The sequence below is a fragment of the Falco peregrinus genome, chromosome 7 (genome assembly GCF_023634155.1).
Source record: "Falco peregrinus isolate bFalPer1 chromosome 7, bFalPer1.pri, whole genome shotgun sequence".
Classification (NCBI taxonomy): domain Eukaryota; kingdom Metazoa; phylum Chordata; class Aves; order Falconiformes; family Falconidae; genus Falco; species Falco peregrinus.
The window spans coordinates 15,471,461-15,495,139 of NC_073727.1; the positions used below are offsets into that span (position 1 = coordinate 15,471,461).

The 23,679-nt window shown below is 39.4% G+C and overlaps 1 protein-coding gene across 3 annotated transcripts; it reads right to left on the reverse strand.

Annotated features, from left to right (window-relative positions):
- Nucleotides 1-1,352: 1,352 nt before the first annotated feature.
- RHAG (Rh associated glycoprotein) lies at nt 1,353-20,792 on the reverse strand. 3 transcript variants are annotated; one of them, XM_013300621.3, is made up of 11 exons: nt 20,570-20,792; nt 14,002-14,185; nt 12,581-12,731; nt 12,237-12,384; nt 11,312-11,478; nt 10,280-10,417; nt 9,358-9,479; nt 8,629-8,714; nt 7,932-8,005; nt 6,105-6,186; nt 1,353-2,525 (listed from the first exon to the last, which is right to left on the reverse strand). In XM_013300621.3, exons 1-10 carry the CDS (start codon nt 20,703-20,705, stop codon nt 6,109-6,111), a joined length of 1,284 nt encoding a protein of 427 aa, XP_013156075.1. In that variant the 5' UTR covers nt 20,706-20,792; the 3' UTR covers nt 1,353-2,525; nt 6,105-6,108. The 3 variants fall into 3 exon arrangements, with proteins under 3 accessions (XP_013156075.1, XP_013156074.1, XP_005239266.1); XM_013300620.3 differs by lacking the exon at nt 1,353-2,525 and adding an exon at nt 4,516-5,780; XM_005239209.4 differs by lacking the exon at nt 1,353-2,525 and having other exon boundaries at nt 4,516-6,186.
- Between the last annotated feature and the right edge of the window lie 2,887 nt (nt 20,793-23,679).

Below are 23,679 nucleotides of genomic sequence, written 5' to 3' on the forward strand. Positions count from 1 at the left end.
AAATTCACTGGAAAACTGGGGGCTTTGGTCACTTTAGCTGTGCCCTCCATAATAAAGTAAGCATCTCTGCACCTTTGAAGACAATGCTGGAGACAGTTTGTTTCTAAAGTGAGAAAGTTGGTTTTGTTTAAGAGTTCAGTGGATCTCATGTTTACTATTCTGAAGTAAATCAGTTCTTAGTTCCAAATATAGGAACTCCCCTGATACTTTTCAAGATGCTTGCACAGTATTTCTGTACTGGATAATATCTATCATTTTCTTGCAGTAGGTTGTACTTGTATTCGTGTGCATCTCTGTGTATTTGGAGGAGGAATGTGTAAAGAGCCAAGGTCTGCCTTGGAGGTCAGGGAGGAGAAAGTGTCATTGTGTGGGTATGTGACCTGTGCAGTATTGGAGGCTGATCCCTGGCCTGCTTGCTTGATAAGAAGATACATAGGGTGTAGGGACACATATGTGGCAGTGGACTGTTCATATGTTTTTTTACTGAATGTATGTATTTTTTGTCATTCAGAAATACATCTGAGCAAAGTTCCAGTGTAGACCTTACAAGACTATGGGTGGATGGAAAACCCAATGGAGGGGAAGAGGTCTAGGTCTGGGATGAAAACTTCTAGGGGAGTGTGAAAGGTGAACTTCTGCAGGAGGCTAGTAATTTTTGCAATTTTTTTTGGCAATAACCTCACCATACATACTTTGTGTATTTGGTCTGGCCAAGCCCCATAGCAGCCCTCACAGTGCTGTGCTTGTACTGGGGGCTAGAAAGGTGGGGATATCACACCAGTGGTTTGACTGCTGCTGCGCAGTGCTCCCACAGCACCAAGGCTGTCTCGCCAACCTCCCCCCACACCACCAACAACAGGCTGGGAGTGGACAAGATCTTGGGAGGGGACTTAGCCAGGACAGCTGACCCAAAGTGACCAGAGGGATATTCCATACTGTATGATGTCTGTTCAGATATAAAAAAGAGAAAGGAGGAGGAATGGGGGGGCATTTGTTATTTGCTGTGTTTGTCTTCTGGAGCAAGTGCTACAAGCAGGGCAGCCCTGCTTCCCGGGAAGTGCCTGAACATCACCTGCTGATGGGAAGTAGAGAATAACATCTTTTTCCTTCACTTTCACATGTGCAACTTTTGCTATTGCTTCAATAACCTGTCTTTATCTTGACCCACAAGTACTTTTTTTCCATCTTATTTTCTCCTCCCCAGCTCTATTGAGGAGGGGAGTGCTAGAGCATCTTGGTGGGCACCTGGCATCCAGCCAAGATCAACCCACCACACTTTGTTAACAAGTTGATCCCAGTGAGAGAGAAAGAAGACTGTACATCCCCAAGAAATATCAAATCAATACAATTGATCATCTGATCATTAATTCATGCATTTAATCAGCAACAGGTTTGAATACAAATGTTAAGAAATTTTGTGGGCAAATATTCAGTAACTAGCTTTGAAATAAAATTACCTTTCATTAATGAAATACAAAGATATTGCTCTGAAAGAGGTAGTACTATGTATCTGTAAGACGGTCTTCAAAGTTATGAACATCCACTGGTGTTCTGGAAAAGGGCTGAATGTCAATAAACTTGACCTATATTGAGTTTGAATTAGAAATAATTGCTAATAAAAGGAAATAATATTAAGATGAAACTTTTTATTTCTTTAAATCCTAATCCTTTATTTTACTTCCTTAAAATTTAATCTATCTGTATTTAATATCTTTTAAAAAAAGATACACTACCTTAAAAACACTAGATTTGAAGTTTTCAGATTGAAAACCACCAATCTGAGTGGCTTCTGTCAGTTTGACACTTAGAGACTAAGACATCTCTTTTCTGATTAGGAGCGGATACAGAAAATACCTTTCAAAGGATAGCTGACCTAACCTCTGACATGCTACTGATTTGGAAAATATGAACAGTCTCTTAAGGTTTCTTCTGAGACTGACAGAAATCTAAGAAAGAGCTTTCAGCATCCTTATGGTGGAATCTAACTTCAAGTTGAAAGTTACACACAGTAGCTGCCATTTAACTCATCTTTTTCAGGTACTTTTATGCACAGCTTAACAAATGTCAGTACTGATTTAATTTTTACTCACTTAAAAAGCTTAAATAAGATTCATATTTTTTAATGTAAAAACAAGTCAAGCTGAGAACAAAGGTCAGACAGAGTGGTCAGTGGTTGTTGGAGAGGACAAAGCATTGGCTGTCTTTAAGAAAGAAAAATGCTAGTCACCATGAACTTCAAATTTAGAGTAGCTGTACTTTGGTTTACTTTTCAGTCCCATCCTCAAAGCTCAGCCTCCACCACGTGTTTCATTTAACTTCTCTCTTTCCTTGCCTGCCAATGTATGGCTCCCTCATTGATGTGCAAAAGGGTTCTTGGCAAAACATTTTAAGCTTCTTTAAGACTGGGCACCTTTCCATAATGTCCAGTAACATATCACACAAGTTGCACATATGTACAAAGCTCTGCTGACTCAGGGTACTCGAAGCTTTGATTACTCTGGAAATAATCAGCCAAAGAAGACACCCTAAGACAAAAAAAACAAATGGCACTGACATCAGAATTATGGAGGTGAGTGGTTAGGGTAAAGAAACTTAAGGGAAACCATGTGCTTCAAGGGCACAGTCATGTTTAAAAGAAAGTGATGCATAAAGCTCTGATTAAACAAAGGTTATCTGTATGAGAATTGCTGTGTTTCATTTCCTGATGATACCACCATGGACATCTTTGTGCATCATCTGTTGCATAGATTCTCTATGAGGGGTGAAGGATAGTCTGAAATGCTGGGAAACTGTGTCCAATCTTTTCATACAGGGTGGAAAAAGTCTGAGGCCTGGATTCATGTCTTGAGCCAAGGCACTGGTCTAAAACTTCTGACCATAGAGAATGGATGAGTTTTGGGCTGTGCATGATCAGCAACCCTCCACCATAGCAGGGTGGAGACCACAGGAGGAAATCAAACATGTATGGATGATCAAAATAAGATCTTGCTTTAAGCTGCAGCAATATATCTCAGGACTGCCTGACAGAAACCCCACACAGACCTCATTGCAGGTTGTTTTCTGTGCCTCATTGTCCCTTTTCCTATTGCTTTGCCTACTACTAACTAATTTTTGTTTGATCTCAGATTTGCTACAGCCATACCCAAAGCTGGTATTTCAGCTGTGCTTACAGGGGCACTGCTGGCCTTTCAAGGTTATGCTCCCCATAAGGTCCCCAATTTTCCCTTGCAATTATCTGTGCTATTAGGCCTCTTATGTAACTCATAACGCACAAAAAATGTGTTTTTCTGTAATTCTTATCAGAGGGTTGGATTGTTTCCTGTCTTACCCTGCAATTTTCTCATATAATGATCTGTAATTTCTGGCATCCTGTTATTTTAGCTTAACTTCATGTGGGGGTTTAGTCACGTGGGTGCACCACCTTGTGCAAGAGGTCTCTTCTGGTCCCATTTCTTTTTTGATGTTTTTAAAACATGTTTTTTAAATTTTTAATGGTCCTACTGCTTTTTCTGTATTATTCACTAGTTTTTAAGTATTGTGAACAACAGAATGAACCTATTAAAGTGTTTTTCACAGATGCATTTGTAATCCTTTTTCCGGTTGTTAAAGTCATATACTCCTTACGTGGTTTCAGCCATCTCTAAAATATAGTTTCCCAGGCTAAGCTAGGCTTAGAATCACAGAATTATTTGGGTGGAAAGGGACTTTTAAAAGCCATCTAATCCCATCACCATGCCATGGGCAGGGACACTTTCTACTAAGTCAAGTTGCTCCCAGCCCTGTCCAGTCTGGCTTTGAATGTTTCCAGGGATAGGGCATTCACAGCTGCTCTGGGCAGCCTGTGTCAGTGTCTCGCCACCCTCATTGTAAAAAAAAAAAAAAAAAAAAAAAAAAAGAAAAATTCTTATATCTAGTCTGAATGTACCTTCTTTTAGTTTAAAACTATCACTCTCTGTCTTATTGCTACAGGCCCTACTTCTAGGGTCCTTCTTTGTCAAAAAGGAAGCAAAGAATTTCCTGAAAACAATAGCTAGGTGAGGTGGAATAAACCTCTGTGTAAAGGGATCCATCTCCCTACTCTGTTTTTGGAGAGAACCTGCAGGACTGATTTCTCTGGGTCAGTAATCTTCTGAAAAAGGCAGAGGACAATAATGTGTATTTAGTGGATGAGGGTCTGGGTTACTATGGAAGGATGATAAGGAGAACTGGAGAACAAACCTGCATAATTTATTCCCCCTCCCCCGTTTTGTTTTAAAGGACTACAGATAACTGTTGAGGTCATCATTCTGAAAGATGGGCTTGCAGCATGTGGTGCTTTCTCACTCAGGTGTTCCTTTGCGGTCAGCGCTCACAGTGAAGTTACAACTGTAGGTGAATGAAAGACCCTCCAAATCCCCAAGTAGGTTTTTGAGGGGTGAACTTCATATGTTGAAAAGATTTTTACAGTCTGCTGGAATTTTTGTCAAGTACTTCAATACTTGGCGTTTGTAAATTATGCACAAAATACTTCTAAAATCTTTACATATGCAATATTTACATTGTTAAATGCCATCTCAGTTTTTACAAAAACAATTGTGAGAAAACTTTGAAGGGATAAAAGATGCCTTTTTAGCCAACAAGGTAGAAAAGAGTCAGTCATTGCACATATTCAAAAGAAATGTCTGAAATAAACTGTTACAAATGTATTTTCATTCATAGATAGAAGTATGACATATATAGCAGTATACAGCTGATACAGCATATGGGACAGCCTTGCCTAGTATCTTTCTAGATTTTTTTCAAGGAAAAATACATCAGCAGAACTGAAAATTTCTGTGCTATGTTATGTGAGAGGGGTTTTCCCCTTAAATCTGTTAAGTAAGACTTGAAATGAGGTGCCAATATAAAAGTTTATCCCCTGTAGCTTGTCCTTCTGAGACATCAGTGGTAGCTCTCTGTGTCCAAATAATGCCTAGAGGCACTGTGATGCTTCTGTTAGATTTTCATCTCCCATCCATTGCCTGTCAATGGATGACTCCATGTAGGTAGGCACAGATGTGTGACTGCTCCCAGCTACTGTCATCTCATAGAGTTCCTTCAGATACCTCAATACAAGCCTGTATCATCGCTTCTCAGGTGGAATTAATTTACTTTAATTTAGCTTCAGTTTTCTTTTTTTTGCTTTCTCTTGTTTTAGGAGATGGTGCCTTCAAAGGTAGCGACTCACCAGACAATTCTCACTGAGTCTTCTGTAGGCTGAACACGGTTGCTTTCTGATCAGTTCCTAACAACTCACACTTTTGCTTTTTCTTGGACTTTGCCTTTAGTCCAGTTTATATCTATTGACATCAGCTACTATCCAATTGTTACACTGGATATAATAAGACATATGTAATTACCTGTTTTACATAGCTCCTACTCAATTCCCTGATTGTGTCCTTGAAATAGTCTAAATAAATCTATGTTAAGAATGAAATTTTTCACCATTTCACTTTCTTCTCCTTTTCAAGAAACATATTAACAAAGAATCTCAATATTCATATTGCCATTTAGTATACCTCATCGATCACTATATTCTGTGCTTTGCCATGGAAATTATTTCAACCCTTTGTTATCTGCCATAACCAATCTTCAAAATACAGTAAATTTTCTCCCTCATCCAAAAATAGGACACTATTGCTTAAACACTTAATCTGGGATGCTCTGGTGGAAAGCTTGTTAGAATCCAAATTCTTCTTGATTACCCCATGCAGTTAACGGTGTGACTGTGACTCAGAGATCTTGCAGTTAAGTATCATGTCCTGTGATAGGTTTGAAACACAAAGGTTGTTTCAATGGCTATATCGACTTAGAGATGACAGGAGGTAAGATACAGATAATTTTGTAGAGCAACTTGTGGTTGGTTTTTCTGATAAACAAATATACTGGAAGGATCTAGCTAATTCACCTGAGCTTGGCATAATGACTATGTATACTGAAATCAAGCTTGCTTTATATTACAAAAATATAACTATCTGCAGCCCCTTCTTGAAAACCTAATGTCATTAGGACAATAACTAGGTGTTGGATTTTCGCATTAGAAACTGAAAAGAGCATAATTAGGACAAATATTACAGATGGATTACTTTTCTATATGGTGGCTTCAGATCTGATGTGCTCATGGTAGCTGTTGGAGTGAATTTCACATGGTTTCTCCTCTTCTGGGACCTGCCATGAAAATCAGAGGAGAGTTTGGTTGATGAGTTATAGACTTCATTTTGCCATAAAAGGAGACTAAAGTGCACTAAAAATGTCATTCTGTTTGTGTCCATTTATTGACCCAGCCTGACATGAACCATCAGTTCTGAATTCTGAGGTATGTTTGCAGGGTTTTCTTAACAGAATAATTCCTTAACGCTGTTAGCTACATGAATGCAAATTAATATCTGGGATTTTCAAAGAGCTCTAAAGAAACAAAGTGACCATCTCTAATGAAATGTAAACGATGCTGTATGCAAAATATCCATGTCCTTTCCCATTACCTGATAATGCTCTTTTAGAATATTCCTGAGCAGTTCTGCTGATACTACAGGACCTTCAATTGAGCAGGCTTGCATTATCATCACTGTGATAATACAGGCTGTGGATTCTTCAGCCACACTTTAAAACTTTCCTCTTCCTGACAATTTTTTTATTATTTACATATGGCAGCCTATTTCAGGTCTTGCTGAAACCTGGTGCTTTGACTTTCCCAAGGTCAAACAGCGAATGACTTGCAGAGCTGTCATTAAAAGTTGTAGGTTTTTTTCAGATTGTCATTGATACAGCTGATCTTTTGGCTCAAAACTTCCCCTTAGCCTGTAAACTTTGTCTCACCAGAAGCCAGATTGTGTGGTTGGTTCATACTAGAGTTTAATCCATTAAAAAAACCCTAATAAAATCTAATTAAAAATGAATAAAATCACATTTCATTTACAAGGAATGCAGACCATGTATTTTTACTTGTCTTTCTGAGTTTTTCATGGCATAAAGGATAAAATTCAGCTTGCCTAAATTAAGAGTCTGTCATCAGTCCCTAATGAAGGGAGGTGCAGAAAGCCTACAACTAGTACAGGGAGCTTCTTAGGCTAGCCAAGAGGAAAGTTATGTCTGAGTTTCTGCTCACAACGTGATTGTAGCCATCCAACTCTGAGATGTATGTGGGACTCAACCAATCAAATCTAGGTCTTCAGAGTATAGAGCTCTACATTTGAGGCAGGCAATGAAAGGTTTTTGATTATCGTTGGGAATATACAGACTTTCAAGGTTTTAACTCATGTAATCGAACATAGATCGGGAAGGGTTCAAATGACCTGCAATCTAGATCCACCTCTTCACTGAGCGTAAAGGGAGCTGAGCAGGGCATTTCAGATGTACTGGTTTCTAAGCCCCATAGTTGTGTCTTCACGCATAAAATGATAGTGCCAGGAGGCCCATCTTCTGAAAATTTTAGCGGGCAGATCACTCAACAAGGAAGCAGAAGAGCTTCCGCTCAGCCTAAGGGCACTCACCCTTCAAATACTGAAAAAGCGCTCTAAATTTCGTTCAGCATGAAATTCTAAATGACACTAGAAAAGCAGCACCATTTAGCCAAAAATGCAATTATCATGTGGCTGAACTGCAAGAGGGAAGAAGATACCTGGCCCAACAAGCACTTAAAAGGGAGATGAAGAGGCTGAGACCTCCACTGAGGTCTCAGTTTATTGGGTCTGTTTCTGCTTTTTGTTCAAGGTTAGTCTAATGTAAATGGCATGACTAGCTAGCATGTCCAAAAAAGACCCTGAAGGTGGCTTTGATACATTCACAGCCTGAGACACAGCAACATTTTTGAAAGCTGAAACTTGTGTGCAAACCACAAAAACCTCAAAAGAGCAGGACTGCAGGGTGCTGTACATCTTCCAACCTAATGAAAATAAAGGGAGGTTGTGTCTTACCTCCCAATAAACAGAGTCATCAAAGCAGTTCTGGTCAGATGTGTGTCCCAAGAAGGGCAGCTTTAGAATACCACCTGCAGGAAAAACAGCATCAGGGGTTAAAAAATGGATAAAATGCCCAAGTAAATGTTCCTCGTGCCCTGGGGAATCACCTAAGTTTTCTGACCTAATCTGTTTCCTAATCTACAGAAATGCCCAACCATTTTGGGATATCAGGTCGCTCATTATGAGAGGCGAAGCAGGTTTCTTTGTGATATGAATAAGACCTTGTTTTTATCTCCTTAAATCTTTCCCAGATTTCAGACTGGGATTTTCTATTTCAGCCTAAATTTTTGTTTAGAAAGTATCCACAATCACATGGAAACATGTGACACACTGAAACAAATATGTCTTCATCTCAAACTAGTTTCTGTTGAGAATTCTGTCTGAATCTAGAGAATTTCATCCAGAACATCTTACCATTCCTATATATACAAGCCAGTATCTTTGAGGCATGTATTCAGTAAGATATCTAGGCTTCATTTGAAGACTAAATTATTGGAAAACTGCTTTTCCATCTTTACATTTCTGCCAGTGTGCCATCATGCGTTATTTCTATTTTTCTATTTTGTATTATTCACATGAAATTGTTGATACATTTAAGTTGTCCATGGGCAAACCTCTAAATTCACATGTATTTCAGTTGCATCATACTGACCTGTCAATACTCCACCTGCCAGTGCAATTCCAATTGTACTGCCCAGGGCAGCAGCCTGCATACTAGGAGTAAATCTGCTACCTGGCCTGAAAAGGGCAGAAAAACAAAGCATTGACAATCAAAAACTTTTTACACATTAAGACTGATAATAGGTCTTACAACATTGTACTTGCTTTCTGCTGGGCAAGGTGGCTCATAGAAAAATACCCTGCCATCGCTGTGGACAGAAAATGTGATTTTATTTTGGTTTTGTTTTATAAAGAAGAAAACAAGTTCTTTGAAAAGGTTATTAATATATTGTAAGCCTTGAAAGAATGTCAAAAAGATCAACATTCCATCTTCTTAGGGTCTTTTAAGATAGTGGAAATAGCCCATTTTGCAAATTTTCTTGGAGATCTTACAGTTGCCAGCAGCGTAATTGTAGAATCATAATAAAGATTCTTCTACATTTAATTGTTGGGGTGGTTTGTTTGTTTGTTTGTTTGTTTGTTTGTTTTATGATGTCTTTATTTGATTTATTTTTACTTGAGCTTTTAATTTGGAACAAGTATATAAACAGTGTGTTAGTAGCAGGCTATTAAGAGTCCTATTTAAACCAGAACACAATGTCATCAAATCAAAGATGCATTTTTCTGAAAAAAAATAAAATATCATAATTAGATCCATGGAAGGTGCAAAATTAGGATAGACATTCAATAAACTCCTTTCTCTCTTTCCTCTATAACTCACCCAGTGTCCTTACTTATAGCAGTTACTACGATGCCAGTGATACCTCCCAATACTCCAGGTAAACCATGTAAATTATGAACTCCACAAGTGTCATGAATGTTCAGCTTGGATGCCAGCAAAGGCTGAAATAAGGGGAAATATGAGGTTTATAGTAAGTTTATAGTCTTCCATTATGTCTAGAATGATATGCAAAAGAAAGTAGTGCAGAAGTAGAAGAAACAATTTAACTTATTTCATGTACACAAAGTTTAGCTATAAAACCTGTGTCTTTCCCTTCACTGTGAAATAGTTTACATGCAGAGAAAACCAAGTATGTCCTTATAATGGTACAAATGTCCAAGCTACCGTCATAAACATAATGATACAAGACACAGGACAGTCCACTGATACTCCTAATCCTTTCAGCCACTGCAGCAAAGGCTGAAAGCAGTGGCTAAGTAACACATACACACCTGTCAGGTATTTTCTTCCAGGGTGTTTCTCCATCAGGAAATGCCAGTTTAAACACTTTTGGTCTGACTATTTTTTTTTCTACATTTTATACGTGAAATAATTCCATTTCCTACTTCAAAAGTATTTTTTGATTACAGATTTATTTAGAGGCTTTAAAAGACTGAAATGTAATTAGTCCTATTTCATCGAAACATGGAATTCAAAATTCTGGCAGCTCCTTGAACAGAAATCCCAGCTTTAATGAGCCCTAAAATCTTCGTGATCTTTCTGGTTTTTTAGCTAGGTGACGGACTGAAGTTAGCTCATAAGCATATATTTAAATCACAGTGATTTAAAAATAACTGTTCTCTAGAGCTTTCTCTCTCTACTGTGTCAGCCAGTTTCTAGACTCCTAGGGAACCAAAGGAGCTCCAGTAAAGCCAATGAAGCAGTAAGTAACTGAGAGCAGAGGTGGGTCCTCAATACTTACAGTCAGGAAGCAGAACCCAAGGACAGAGATGATTCCAGCAATGCCCCCAATGCACATGGCAGCAAAACAGTGGATTGGCAGGTCAGCACAGGTACCCATTGCTACTCCTCCTGCCAAGGTGGCATTTTGAATGAGAACCTGCAAAAAGTATACAGAGGTGGAGATGATATATGTGGAACAGAGGTTTGGTTTAGGGCTGAGTGACTCTGAAAGCTTTTCAGCATGTAGAAGTTTTTCCTTTTCTTCAGGCGGGATTTTTCCAATGAAGAACGAACAGGAATTTAAAGCAGGGTTCCCTGTTACGTGTTCAAGGTGTTGGTTCAAAGCTGTACTAACCCAGTTTAGCTGGGACCAGTTTAATAAAGGCCAATTTTTGCAAGGTCACCAAAACTCATCTGACCTCTTGAGAAACCAGGCTGAGTCAGTGAGAACTGCCTTCTGCCACAGTATGGAATTCTGCAAAGCTCATGGAACTATGCCAGCTCATGACCGGCTCAGGTAAACACTACAATTGCTGGAAAGAAATAAGTGAAAACATAGGGCTAGATTTTTGGGAGCCTGGCAGCTCCAACCTAGTCTGGCTTTGCCTGTTGTACAGCTGCACTGTGAGATCGCCAGGGAACAGGTCATTGCCTTGAGAAACCTGTCTTGGCTATCGCAATATGGCAACTCACAGAGGATCTTCTTCAGAATAAAACCCCAAAGTCCACCTGAACGTTGGTCTAATGTCTCTGTGGTTCAGCAGGTTCTGTGGACAAGAGAGAACAAGGGAGCAGGACCCCCACTATAATGTCAAAGAGCTTTTCACTCTCCAGATGCAGTGATCCCACTGAGTAATCCCACATACTTAAAGCAGGATGGGTTGCTTCAGGGCCCAAACTCACATTATAGCTTTTAGAAGTATAATAGCTCTGATTTTGCCAACAATATGAGCAAAGGTTCCAGAGAGCTCACGGACATTGGGAATCTGCCTAATCTTCCTTATTTTTGATGGGTGACTCAATTTAACAGAGGTTGTGATGTGATTCTTACCATGTTGAATTTGCCTCTTTGATCCACCAGGCTGGAGAGGGCAAATGTTACAACAGTACATGCAGCCAAAGAAAAGTAAGTGTTGATAATTGCTGTAATCATGGGAGGTGTTTCAGGTACAATGGCAGAGTTAAAACTGGGCCAAAAAAGCCAAAGGAACAGGGTACCTGGATGAATGTAAGTCAAAACAAAACAGAGACTATTCAGTCACAAGGGACATTTAGCTGTGAAAGAACCAACACAGCAGAACTAGGTACAAGAAAGGAGGAAGGTGATTGATAAGAAACATGAAATAGCCAAAATGCTTGAGGAAGTAATAGATTATGCAGAAGATTTTGCCACTGGCAGCTAGCATTTGGACACATGGTCTCTTTCAAATCTTACTGGAAGACTTGAACATGTTGTGACCCCTTGTCATGCCTCACTCACTGCCAGGGCTCACCACCACTGTGAAAACCATAGCAGAGTAGGATGCATTAGCAAGACAGCTCACATGTAAATCTTTTGTCATCTGTTGATATAACTGATAGTTTTAGCTGTTAAAGTGATCTATGGATAGATCTCATGGACATATAGATGTATGGTTTCTAACACTCATTAGTGGGACTGGCACAGCTCAATATTTTGAATTATGGCCAGTTTCCCTGGAAATGCTGCTTGTAACAGAAGATTTAATTAAACAGGAGTCACCACAAACATACACTGAAAATACCTCTTTAATTTCATCTTTCCTTTTTTTTAATGAAGGGGAAACTGTAAAAATTTGTGTGTCGCTGAAAACAATGTGCATGCATCAGACAAACAAGAATATGCCTCTAAGAATGTACTTAAGAAAGTGGATGCAGAATAATAATAGGAAATCATTACAATATAGAGATGAAAGAGGGATGAACAGCGGATCAGCACTCACTGTTACATCACTTACCAATCATGGCAAATATGTCTGTATGATAGGTAGATTCTTCATTTTGATGTTTGTTTTTCAAACCAGGACGATGCAAGACTAGGGTTACGGCCAAACCAAAATAAGCTCCAAAGGCATGGATAGTCATAGAGCCTCCAACATCTGTGGCCTGTAATAAGGACCCAAAATGATGCCACCGATTTCATACTGTGTAAAGATGAGGACTTGATGAAAGAGAAGTCTGAATGACTTTAATGTTTTATTTTCTATGGTAGAAACTAGAGCCTAGAATATGCTCAGTGGAAATATTATAAAGTGAAAACATTTGTTATAAACAGAAAACAGTTTTTACCAAATAGATGTACCTCAAATACTCGTGTAACTAGATGTTCATTGCATGCAAAGATTGTGATTTCCAGAACTGTCAAGATCAGCATCTGAACAGGACTTGTTTTCCCCAGGACTGCTCCAAATGAAATTAAAGCAGTTGCTGTACTGAAGTCTGCATTTATCATGCTGAAGTTAAAAAAAAAACAACAAACAAATAAAAGCAAACAAAAGCAAAACCAAAAGCACAGGAAAAAAAATCAGCTTAAAGAGACCTGAAATAAGGCTATAATACCAAAGATGTCATTTCATTAAAATGTCAGAGCTTTAACTCTTCAGATACAAAATTATCAAGATAATCTTTGCGGATGAAAGTTTTATCAAACCTTTCCAGATGGGATTTGTAGGGATCTTACAAGCTACTGAGGAAAAAGTGTCTCAAGGTTACCTTCTGCTTATACCATATATATGCCTAGCTGGTGGAATTTACAGTGAAAAATCTGTGAGACGTGCATTGTGGATGTGCAGGGGTATTTCCAGCTCTGACTGTTACTTGAACACCAAAGATGACGGGGGGGGTCTTAGCTTTGGTCAGGTAGTTTATCTCATTTCAAAAGCCTTGCATGCCTTTCTATCACTGTGCTAATGTTTGCACTAGCTGTCAGGAAGGACCAGTGTTAACAGGTTATGGAGAATGGCAAGGATAAATAAAACCACAAATTGGTCAAAAACTTGCAGCACAGAGGGGCACTAACTTATTGGTCCCTTTACAGATGCTAGTCTGTAAGCGTTATAGAGCTGCTTACATTATTTCTGCTTGTCCCTCAGTAAAGTTTGGATGCTGTCCCTTTCGAAGTTGTCTATGTGTTGTCTCAGCAAACAGAACTGCTGATGTGGAAAACACCCTGAGACCTTCGTAGAAGGAGGACAGATGGATAGGAGGGGAATTAAAAGCATCTAGAGACATTGCTCATGAGGTCTCTTTTTCTATGACTGGGGTCCAAAACTTACTGCAGTATGGTGCTCAGGCAAATCACTCCTTGAGAAGTAGGAGAAAACCTCATGAGTGGATAGACACACTGTTCTAGCCTTTCTTTTGTGACCCCAGGTGCCATGGAAGGACAGATTCCTTCATGCCTGCTGGCTGCAGGTGGTGCAGTGTTACTGCTGGAAGACTTCTAGCTTCCACAGCTCCATAGATGCAAAGCAATCCCTCTATATGACCTATAGCCCATGTGCAACGTAACACCTCAAATTCCATCCCACCCTTTGGTTCTTGTGGCCCAGTGCACCAGGCGTTGCCCCTTTAGAGGTGATGGGCAGATGAATGTTGAGAGATGGGCAGTAAAGATCCATCAGATTTCAGTGAACTTAGAAGTCTGATCCCACAGATTTAGTTTATGGCTTCTCCTGCTATCTTAAGGGATAGAAATGTCAGTTTTGGTAAACTCATATGTACCTTTTAATACTAACATGAATTTTCCCTCTTTCCATGTGCCAAAATCCTTGCATCAGGGTTCCCCACTGGAGTCCGAGAGCAGCAATAAGCATGTTGATACCAACACTGCTGAATCCATATTTCTTCAGAAAGGTCATCAGGAAACCAAATCCAATAAATATCATCACGTGGACATCCTGAAAGACTGAAAGGAAAACATGTCTGTGTAGTGACTTTGGAGAGTGACTATGAAGGGAGGAAAGCTAGGGACAAGTGAGGATTTAATATAAAAGAGTTTCAAACTCATGTAATCAATGTGATCCATCTTCCCCCACTTCATGACCAGTCTACTATTGAAGTTTGAGTGTCTGGAAAATGCAAGGCCTGATTATCGATTTTATTCCTTGCTATATCATTATGGAAAGAACACTAGATCTCTATACTATCAAATTTAGCATGCCTGGAACTGTTCTCTGCATGTGAAGCTAACATCACAGCTTTATGTCCTTACAGAAAAGTTCTTTTATCCCTTAAATAAAGGTTGTCACATCCAGCATGTTCTGGGTAACTCCAAAATTGTACATGGGATTTGTTTGGTAGAGTGCTAGCTGGCCCAGTGAAAAGGTATGCTTGTGATCCCTAAAAAATACTCTTAAAAACATGACCATATTGAAAAATTTTTTGTTAATCTGAAGTGTTTTACATAATTTAATGGGCTCTACACCGAACAAGTGTAGAGTCCTGTAATTAAAGCATTTTGTCTGATTTTATTGTTAATAAGAACCTCAGTACAGAGAAAACATTTCATTTCTATTTCATTGCCTCTTACAAGCAAATATGCGGGAAAAGCTTGAGACATTGACCTGTTTAGTGTAATATTTGGCTTAAAGTTACATTTCCCGGTTACGCAGTTTCATCATTCTTACAGTTCTGCCATATGCATTACCATGTTACCATATGCGTTATATATTTTAAACATAATCAGTTCTGCCATATGCATTACCATGTTTAGCCAAACGAGGGCCCAAAAGTGTAAGAAGTTACTGGAGATTCCCAATAAACTGTATTATATTTGCAGTATCCTATGCCAGCCCTGACCTAGTGCTGAAGTACATACACACATGTAATAAAATCCTTTACACTGGGCTACACGCATCTAAGAAACACCATAGAAATGCATCTTTTCTATTATCAATAGGATAGACATCCCCAATTCTTTTGCTTTCTCTTTAGGCTGGACATTTTCACATTTATTTCCTGACTTTAACAGGGATTTTTGAGGCCCCTGCAGTCCTTTGAAAGCTTCCCATTTTCCTCCATATTCCTTGATTTCCAGACCTACTATCCAAACTTTTGTGTTGTGTGCTTACTACTTATTTTAAAAGACATACAATCAATTAACTTCCCCATTTGGGCTTCTGCTTTTGATATACTTGCATATTTTGTATTGCAATGGTGTGTGAAAATAACTGCCTTGCTTAGAGCTCAACATATTCCCTTTCTTCAGAAGACCTGGCAAGAAATGAAAAAGATACGGCTGGGGACCACACAACCCATGCTAATACAACCTTCCTGATCCTACCAGCAGCAAAGTCTTTAGTGTCTCAGTGAATGCAGAACTCCAGCCACAGATTAATTTGCCCATACTCCTGTGTCACAGGGAGTCAGCAGGGGGTGTTTAGGGAAAGGGTATTAAAGTACGAGATCATTTGATGGGTACATCCATCTGTGCACCCTCCCAGCTTCCAGCAACCTGTGCCGCAGGAACACAGAGCTGTGTCTTCGTACCTGACTTTGTGGTGGTGGAGGACTGCACATCCAGAGCAACTCTCCTTCAAATGCCTTGGAACACATGTAGCAGTGGTTAGTGCTGGTAGGACTCAGAGTGGAGAGCCTTCCCAGCAATCCTCTAACACTACCCTGATGATCTCAGGTACAGGTGATCACCCACCTTGATTTTTTTTAAGTGGGGCAAAAATATGTTGGCAGGTCGCATGAGAAATCTCTTCTCAAATAAGGGAAGGAGTAACCTCAGATCTCATTCCATCTTTTTCAAGGTTAAGTAGAAACTAGATGCTGAGCAAAACTTTTTTTCCCCTTTTAAAAATAATTTCCTATGAGTGACCATTCACTCAGTAACCTGTGGAATCAGCACCTTAATATCTGAGAAGTGTCCTGGGCTATTTGTCTGACTGTTATAAAACTACATTATTAAAAGCTTGTAAATGTTACCAAAAAAATACAGAACTAGAGGGAAAATCCATAAAAGCTGCACAACAATATCTACAAAAGTTGACTTTAGCAGAAGAAAATGGAATTGTATTTAATAAATGCCTAGCATGGCAAGTCAAAGTGATAGATGACTTCAACAGTTTTCAGTTTACGTGACACGAGTTTCATGCACAAATGAGGGATATGTTAGAAAATTACCTACTTCTGCTCCTTTTATTATTTAATCTGCCTATGCCGTGGACCTTCCAATACAGTTTTAGTTTTGCCCATTCCGGGTAGTCAGCTCCAGGTCAGAAAATTTTTCCAGTCTCCCGGAGGAGATTATGGTTTGTTAGCTTTCAGTGTGTTACTTGCTTTTGTTTGCAATCTCGTGGTTAAATCATTGCAGATGAAACAAGTGAGCTGTTCTCATCAAAACAGTCCCGTCCATGTATACAACATCTCAGTAAATCATGTATTTAGTAAATTAGTAGATTAAAAGAATCATAAAATATTAGTAAAAGATGCTTTACTGCTTAAGTAACTATGTGAGAGAAAGAACAGGTTTCAAAAGCATGTTGATAACGGAAGGAGTTTAATCCTTGGTGCCCATCAATAGGGCTCCTGCATGCTCAAGTCCCTTGAAAGGTGCTTTTAGAAATCTTACCCCAGGCCTGAAGATTAGAAGCAATTCTGTTTGAAACAAGCATCTGGTTGACATGTAATCCTGGGTCCTTCTGAGGGCTAGCTAGGATTCATATAAGTATTTTCTAACTGTTTGGATTTACATACACAAAAGATTAAAAGGCCTGGTTAAAACTAGGTTAATTTATGGATGTTGAGGACAAATTTCAACGAGTTCAGCCTATACCTTGTGCTTTGACTACCTTACACATCCCTTTGAAGAGTAGGTCTGGAATGATTTTAAATGGTGAGGAAAACAGCATGACTTGGAAAAAAAAGTTTCAGTCACTAGTCATGTTTAATAAAACACAGTGCTTCTATTCTGTGAAACAGGAAAATAAAGACTGGGAAAACGCTCCAGCAGACCCTGAGCGAAACCAGTATGCATGATTCTGCAAGACTGTGCAAGACCCACATACTAATTCCACATCACGGTCTCTGCATGGTGGTCGGTCTCAATGCAAAGATGCTGGTGGCATCTAGGTTTACACTTAAAGCTGTGATTTTGCTCTGCCTAAAGCAGTAAACTGTAGAACCCTGAACAAGAGTAGCACATCAGTTTCCCCAAGCCATGAATCATGGATCGATCACAAGGCAGTACGTACTGGATACCAGTACTAAAGAAGTCTTCTAGGACTGCTTGCAGAACTGTCACACGCCTTTGTCCTCCCATTCTAGTGGCACAGCACTCCTCAAGTTGTCCATCCAATTCACCATAGCTGTACTTGCATGCACCAGAAATAGATATAATGCAAAGCTGTGTGTTGGGAATGAACTCAGCTCAGCTCCCCTTACCTGAGTGCAAAATTAGGTGATCCTCAATTATTATTTTCATCTTTCTTCAGTCCAAAAATACTGAAACAGCTTGAATTCGTGGTGCTGAGGTGTTTAAGGCATACAACAGCAGGCCCTGCACTGCAGTTCTGAGAATATAAACTGGCCCCTGGATGAAACAACTAAATCTATGAGGTACAGATAGGTTAACATCCATGGGGATAGCACGGGAAGCAGTTTGAAAGCGTCATTTTGTGAACCCAGGGGAAGTCCTGGCTCAGGATATGTCCTAATAAATCTATATAACCATAGCATTAACTTTCTGCTGGGTCCTCAGGCAAACTGTGCCCTTTGGTACACTCTGTAGACAGGGAAGTTTGAGAGGAAGATGGCCTAAAAATGAAAAGTCAAATATTAGGAAATCCTGCTTTTATTCCAGTTTTTTATTGTGAACAAGATCCATCAACCCTTAGGTCAGCATCTATAAGTCCAACATTGCACCTGAAGTGTTTGCTTAATTTATGTCTCTTTTGGTAAACTGCAGAGCCTAGCCAAAAGGCAAATGGCACAGGCTGACTCACATCTGCACAGCTGCGTGCTCTTCTCTCCCCAAACACTGTTCCCACCTGTGCTACCTATTGAGCATAGCCCCTTATCAATGCTATGCCTGAAGAAATACCTTGGAGGAGGTCAAGGTGGTGGTTTGCATGAGCCAAAATGTTGACAGAAGCTTGCTAGAGGTTCAGTAGTGTGGACAGCTTTGGAGCAATGTGCAGGCCTAGCACAGTCATACACTGCCTGTGCAGGAAAGCATGGGGGACAGCAGGCAATTGCTCCCACATATTTTAGATGCTGATATTAGGGAAGAATTAATTATGGGTGGTTCCTAACTGGATAGATTACATTTAAAGGCCTATATTGTAGTGTTAACATCTGGTGAGAAGAATCCCTTTCTTTCTGATGTTGATGACGTTCCTGCCCTCTCTCTGACACCTTTTTAAAATAGACATATTCAATTAAAAACCAGGGCTCCACAGAAGGGATGGGAGAGGTGTGAGAACAGCCTATCCCAGGAGCTCCCCAGGGAGCACACTACCCCTGGTGACGTGCGTGGCACAGGCAATCTCCATCGAGAAGACTTGAAGTTTACTAAGAAATGCACTACAGTGCTGTTAATGGGCCACTGAAGACTATTAAATTGCTGGCAGAAGCACAAGGATCTCATGCACCTTTTTCAATTTTCCTTGGTAAGGGGGGCACCAAGAAAATGCAGGCCAACTTAGTACCAGAGCCTGCAGGTATGATATTCAGACCGGAGAAGGTAATTTTCTCTGTTCTTGCAGGGCAAACAGACCTAAACCCGAGTCTGAAGGACCCACGTCCCATATAACATCCTTTTGGCTTACCAAAGTATACAAGGATGCCCAAAACACTATTGTTCTGTGGCTGTATCTGTTGTAGTCATGTTGTTTTGGGGAAGAGCCAGAGAAGAGGTAGGTGAACAGGTGTTCTAGGCAATAGCTATATCAATAAAATAACAGTGCCAGAGTAGAATTATCTGTGCTGTGAAATTATTAGTCTGGTTTCTGGCATGGTTTTTGCCTAGGCCAGCTATCACCTTCTGGGTGACAGTGGACTAAGAGTTATTCCCAATATACTGTCTAGATAAGGCCACCTAATTTAGGAACTGGGAGAGTTCAATATCATGGACATGGCCAAGTTGTGCCTCAGAAAAAGAATGAGCTCTGACATAGCTTAATTTACTGTCTCTCAGGGCTACTGCTGCACCTCAGTGGAGCTAAACCAAATGTGAGTAATTAACTCCTGATGTTCATCAGCTGACTTGCATCTGGAGCTGAATAATGCCATGCATTCACTGTCCTCCCAACTGGCCAGTGCTCTGTGTTAGAATACACAACACGAGACTATAGGGAGAGAAGTAACCCTGAGATCACATTCCCCTGCAACAGCTACTGGAAGGCTAGTTCTAAGGAGACAAAAAGAGGGATGCATTCAAAATGATGTGGGTACTACATACAGGCAAGGAGCCCTGTACCGTTATAATCAATCATCATTAAGAGGATTGCAATGGGGGCTACAAGTCATTAAGGCATCAGAGCCAAGAAAATGAAAACCAAACCTTCAATACTTCCAGCAAGACACAGGCTGCTTCTTTGCAGACTTATTTTTCTATTTATTTACAACAGTCTGATCTTTGCATGAGGAAGAGGAGTGTGGGAGAAGTCAGCAACTACTTCTCAGGCTAAAAGCTTTCTCCTTAAACTTTATCAAGCCTTTGCAGAAACAACAAATCAACAGAAATGTTTGCAGGCTGAACCATTAGTGTCTACAACCCAGCCACTGCTTTGAAAGATAGGAGGGGGTTCTCCACCCTGTGACAAAAACTATTGCCCTTCATGGAGTTTAGTTTCTGGAAACGTATTTTGCAATGATGAAGCATATGCTGCCCAATTTCCATGTTCTCATAAGACAACTTTTGAAACCTAGATGATACTAAATAAATGTTCTGTTGATTTTGATTATTTAATACAGTAATCAGGATATAACTTCTGGCAAGAAATACTACCATCCATCTCTGGAAAATGCTAGAGTTGTTCAAAGCAATTCATATTTCTCCAGGTTTTAACCTCCTATTAAAACACTAGCGCATTTTCAAGACTCTTCTTTCCCAGAACAGCTAACTTCTCAGCAGTTAGGCACTTTCAGAATTTTGTATGTGCTCAACTTGAATTTGTCTTTGAAGCCTGCTGCTTTCATACAGTAGAAAAAGTTAGTTTGCCCCAAAGCATGCCTTTCTTTTCTAGCTATACCAGCAGGTCTCATAAGTTATTCAGAAATCTTGGTTTGCATTAGTTGAAATAAATTCTAACTTCCATAAATCTTAGACAGCAACACTTACGTGGGTATAAAGGTTGAATGTCAGCATGCAGTTCATATTCCACAAATATCCCAAAAATAACAATGATGATCACTTCCAGAAGAAGAGCCAGGATTGAGAACTTGAACCTCATGTTGGTGTCAAGGGCTGAAGGCATTGCAGGAGAGCAGGTGGCTGTGACAGCTGGATAAAGGACTCTTGCCTTCAGCGGAGCTGACTAATTCAGTGGATCTGAGAGATATAGCAAAAAAAAGAAAAAAAAAAAAAAGACCCAAAAAACCTCCTGAGAGAGACAGGCAAACACACCGTCACACCCACTATGGGAGGGAAATAGTGTGGGTCAGTGTAGCAATTTCTATTTTCCAGGTTATTTCTTTGCATGAAATACCAGCTTACATATTTTTTCAATTTGTAACGCAAACCAGCTCATTTAGCCACAGATATGCTTCTCACTGTCTTATATGTATTTTAAAAAGGAACTAGTCTAAAAGAAAGTCTCACAGAGCCTGGTTTGTTGCACATAGTAAGGAACACAGCAACAGTCGATTGTGTTTCCTGTAGTCAATAATTTCTTCAAGTTGTAGCTTTTCTTTTAAAAGGTAAATATTTTTTATTATGGTTATAAAGACATGGATAAAATATGGCTATAAAATATGCTTATAAAGACATGGATAATCTATCTCTTCATATAGGGTATGACAAGCAAAGACAATCTCTTTCAGTAGGCTGAAGAAGTACTTGCTTTTTCACAGTGAATAAAGTACTCTGAGCACAAGCTTTTACTGTGAACTCATTTTAAAAGAAAATAATTTTGCTTCTTCATTAGAAAAGAAGGTAGTCCTAGCTGTGAAAAAATAAAGCTGTAGTTTATTACTAGAGGAATTTGAAGAAACAGCTCAATTTTTCAGTTTTAGTTATTGCACTTTGTGTTTCCCTCAGCTCAGACAATGAAAACAGGTCAGGGATGAAATCTCTTAAATGGTTTTAAAAAACTCAGTTTGTCAACTTTCTCGTGAATGAAGGAGCAGATGAAAGTTCACTTAGATTACTGTTGATGATCACTTTTTCTTAAGATTCACATTGTTTGTCAAAATTTGTCTTGACTCTTAAAATTTTTGTGGATAAAATATTTTATTGATGTGATACCGAGTAACTTGGCCTCTGTTAATCCAGTATTCAGGAGACAGGCCAAACTTGTATGGCATGAGCCTTTATTTTGTGAACAACTGCATTTTTTTTTTTAAAAAGGGATAATATTGCAGTAGTAGACTAGTTGCTCATGAAATAGTAGTGCCAAGATAGAGCAATAAAATGTTGCATTGGTCCTTGGGTATAAATTTAGCATGATCTATAGATTCTGGGAGGTGATGCTACATCAAGCTGCTGACCTGGTGAGACTAATGTTGGAAAACTGCTCACATGCTATGAGATTTAAAGAGCCCAGGTTTTTTAAGGTACACGTATGCTGGCATATCAGGCAGTTCCATGGCCTTTTCTCTGGTCCTGAGGCCAATTTATGTATTTGCCAGTCTTGAGCTTGCCAAGTGGGTTGGCTGACAACAGGCACCTTTTCAGAATGGTGCCCTGTTCATGGTAACTCCTGCACGAAATCTACTTGACACCGCTGTGGTAATCCTAGGGAGGATAAAAGCCCTGATGCTGTTGAGTTTTATAGTATAAAGGTCAAATTAGACCAATGTGGACACTGTCCAAATAAGTTTAAAATGATGTCAGCTTTTTCTACATGGCTCTGTGGATTTGGAATGGAAAGCAAATTGTCGAGCAAGGAGGACATACCAGTCTATCACAGAACCAAACCTTGCAAGTGGCAAAGCTAAAATAAGCATACACATATTTTTTTCTCTCTAGTGACTGTATTTAATTTGAACAGCTCAAAGAGAGGAAGCAGAGCTTTATTAAAAAGCTATTGTCAATCCTTGCTGTACCATGGGATAAGACAGACATCAATGTTTGATTGTAAGCACCTGTGAGATCCTTCATTTGCACAGGGAGTCATTAAAAAAGAACAAAATCATGAGTATAGTTCATTGGTTTTTCCCCATAGCTCAGCCATGAATATCTTGTGTTATTCATTACATAACATTTTCTCTAGTGAATATATTACATGACATATGTGCGATCCTTATATTAAGTCCTTTCAGGGGTGCAGAAAAGGCTCTTTGTTGAAATCTTGTTGAGGAATGTGCCTTTCAGTATGTATTTAAATTTTAAAATGGGTCAAATCAAGTTCATTCATTCCGGACTTTCTCTAAGATTATTACTTTATATCTTCAATTGCATGCAGGCACATAAACACGAAGGCACACAATCCATACTGAAAGAGTATTTATTCATGCATGTCTTAGTTGTTCATGTTGTACTGCATTCGTAGTTAGTATGAAATTACGTGCATCCCAAGAAAATGATTAGTCAACTCTCTTAAACAGCTGTTTTAGGAAAAGTTGCATAATGTTTTAGAGATACCCATTTCCCTTCATTGCTTAGATATATATATAACTTTATAGATATATGTTGTCACATAAGCTTTTAGGGAATGGTTCAAATTTAAGCACCTGAACTCCAGAAAGCTGACTCGGGACAGGGCTTTCCATACAAGATTTTCAAGGACTTGCCAAATGTGCTCGTTTGTTCTGTTGTAATTTGCTTGGCCTGTGCAGTGCGTGGGACAGGGATATGTTACCTGTGAGCACAAACAAAAGCTGTGCCCTGAGGGCTCTATGTGCCAGGAAGCTGATGTACCAGTGCCACTGGAATACACAGTCCTTAAGAGCTACACTTAGCAAACTTCACACTGCCACCTCAGCAGACTGCTCAATGTCTGGTTTTCCCTCCTCCTGTCCCCCCTTTTTATTTTCTGGGGTTTTTTTGGCCAGAAAGACCAACTTATCTATTTTCCCAGTGAGGCTAACTAATGTCCAGCAGCTGCGGATAAACAGCCTCTATACATGTACAGGTGATTTACATGTGAACTGGGACTCTGAAGGAATTATATTCCGATATTTATGTATGCCAATACTTATGTACTCCAATATTTGCTCTTCTCAATAAATGAAACTCTTCTCTCTTGCCATGAATGAAGCTTAATCTGTCAACATTTAACTTCTGATATT

Coding starts and splice junctions, on each gene's coding strand:
- RHAG (XM_013300621.3), bottom strand. CDS start 20,705: ATGCCTTCAGCCCTTGACACCAACATGAGGTTCAAGTTCTCAATCCTG. Junction 10,418..11,311: donor AAAGAGGCAAATTCAACATG/GTAAGAATCACA, acceptor TACTTTTTGCAG/GTTCTCATTCAAAATGCCAC. Junction 8,715..9,357: donor GCTATAAGTAAGGACACTGG/GTGAGTTATAGA, acceptor TGCCCTTTTCAG/GCCAGGTAGCAGATTTACTC.